The 1,187-nt window shown below is 34.9% G+C and overlaps 1 protein-coding gene across 1 annotated transcript in view; it reads right to left on the bottom strand.

Moving 5' to 3' along the window:
• The window catches only part of nsd2 (nuclear receptor binding SET domain protein 2), a 21,519-nt gene that overhangs the window by 13,026 nt on the left and 7,306 nt on the right, over window positions 1–1,187 (bottom strand). The window contains exon 11 of the mRNA XM_032526498.1: window positions 875–1,001. Coding sequence (XP_032382389.1) covers window positions 875–1,001 — 127 coding nt within the window. The remainder of the gene's footprint in view (window positions 1–874; window positions 1,002–1,187) is intronic.

The following is a 1,187-nucleotide window of genomic DNA, read 5'->3' as shown; positions in this document are numbered from 1 at the left end:
AAGGATACTGGGATAAATAGTATTATGTTATTATATTACAATATGAACAGTATGGACATTATAGACAGTTGTGAAATAGGAAATGAGAATGATGAATAAATAACAAATAAGTGAGATGTGAGAAAGGGAATGATGACTAATTAGTAAATAATACATAACAAGTGAAATATGAGAATGGGAATGAAGAATAATACTAAATAAGTGGAATAGTAAGTGGAACCAGTAAACAGGTGCTACAGAGACAGTGTTACTGATTATAATCTCTGTTGCTTCTCTCCTACGCTATAAACATTGCCTCACATTATTCATCTTGTACAATATACAGAATAATGATAGCACCGATACCAACATTAGCTTATTATAATAATAATAATAATAATAATAATAATAATAGTAAAAGTCACTTCTCTCTGTAACAGTCTGAATATTTGTTAAAAGTTGCTAGACACAGTTTCACAGTTATTCAGTTGGTTGTCATATACAACTACCCCGTTAGATGGGAGAAATTCTTACACAATGTAGCTTTAAGAAAACTGTATTTAATCACATTTATATTATTGTAAACTGAATAGCTAAATAAAAATCTAGACTTTCAAACAAAAGTAAATTTTAGCTATGATTAAAAGGGACTTGCTTAGACTTTTGTATTATAGTTACCACTGAAAGTAGTGCAGCAAGAGGTTGCTTATAAGATTACATGTGTATTATACATCTATTTTATCTGGCTGGTTTTCCGCGTTTAACAGGGGGAAAGAGAAGGGGAAGACATGCAGGAAATCGTCACAGGTCAGACTCAAACCCTGGACCTCTACATATATATGTGCGTCTGCTCTACTAACTGAACCAACCCTGCCACATAGTGGGAACTTCTCACCTGTGCTGCACTCCTGACACAGAAGCTTCTCGTCAGGTTTCAATGACAGGCCCAGACAGTGGAGGTGAAACATCCCACAACACTGGCCCTCACAGGGCAACAAGTCCTCGCCAGCCTGCTCACACATCTGCAGGAAAACAAATACGTGTTAAAATTTATGAATAGATCAAGACATTTTGGTGATTGTGAATGACATGATAATCAGGAGAACTAGAGACATTATCTGGATCTCGAGCATGGTTGTTCACCCTGATATAGATAGATAGATAGATAGATAGATAGATAGATAGATAGATAGATAGATAGAGATATA

Source organism: Etheostoma spectabile, chromosome 9 (genome assembly GCF_008692095.1).
Source record: "Etheostoma spectabile isolate EspeVRDwgs_2016 chromosome 9, UIUC_Espe_1.0, whole genome shotgun sequence".
Taxonomy (NCBI): Eukaryota; Metazoa; Chordata; class Actinopteri; order Perciformes; family Percidae; genus Etheostoma; species Etheostoma spectabile.
This window is presented reverse-complemented; position numbering and strand designations above follow the sequence as displayed.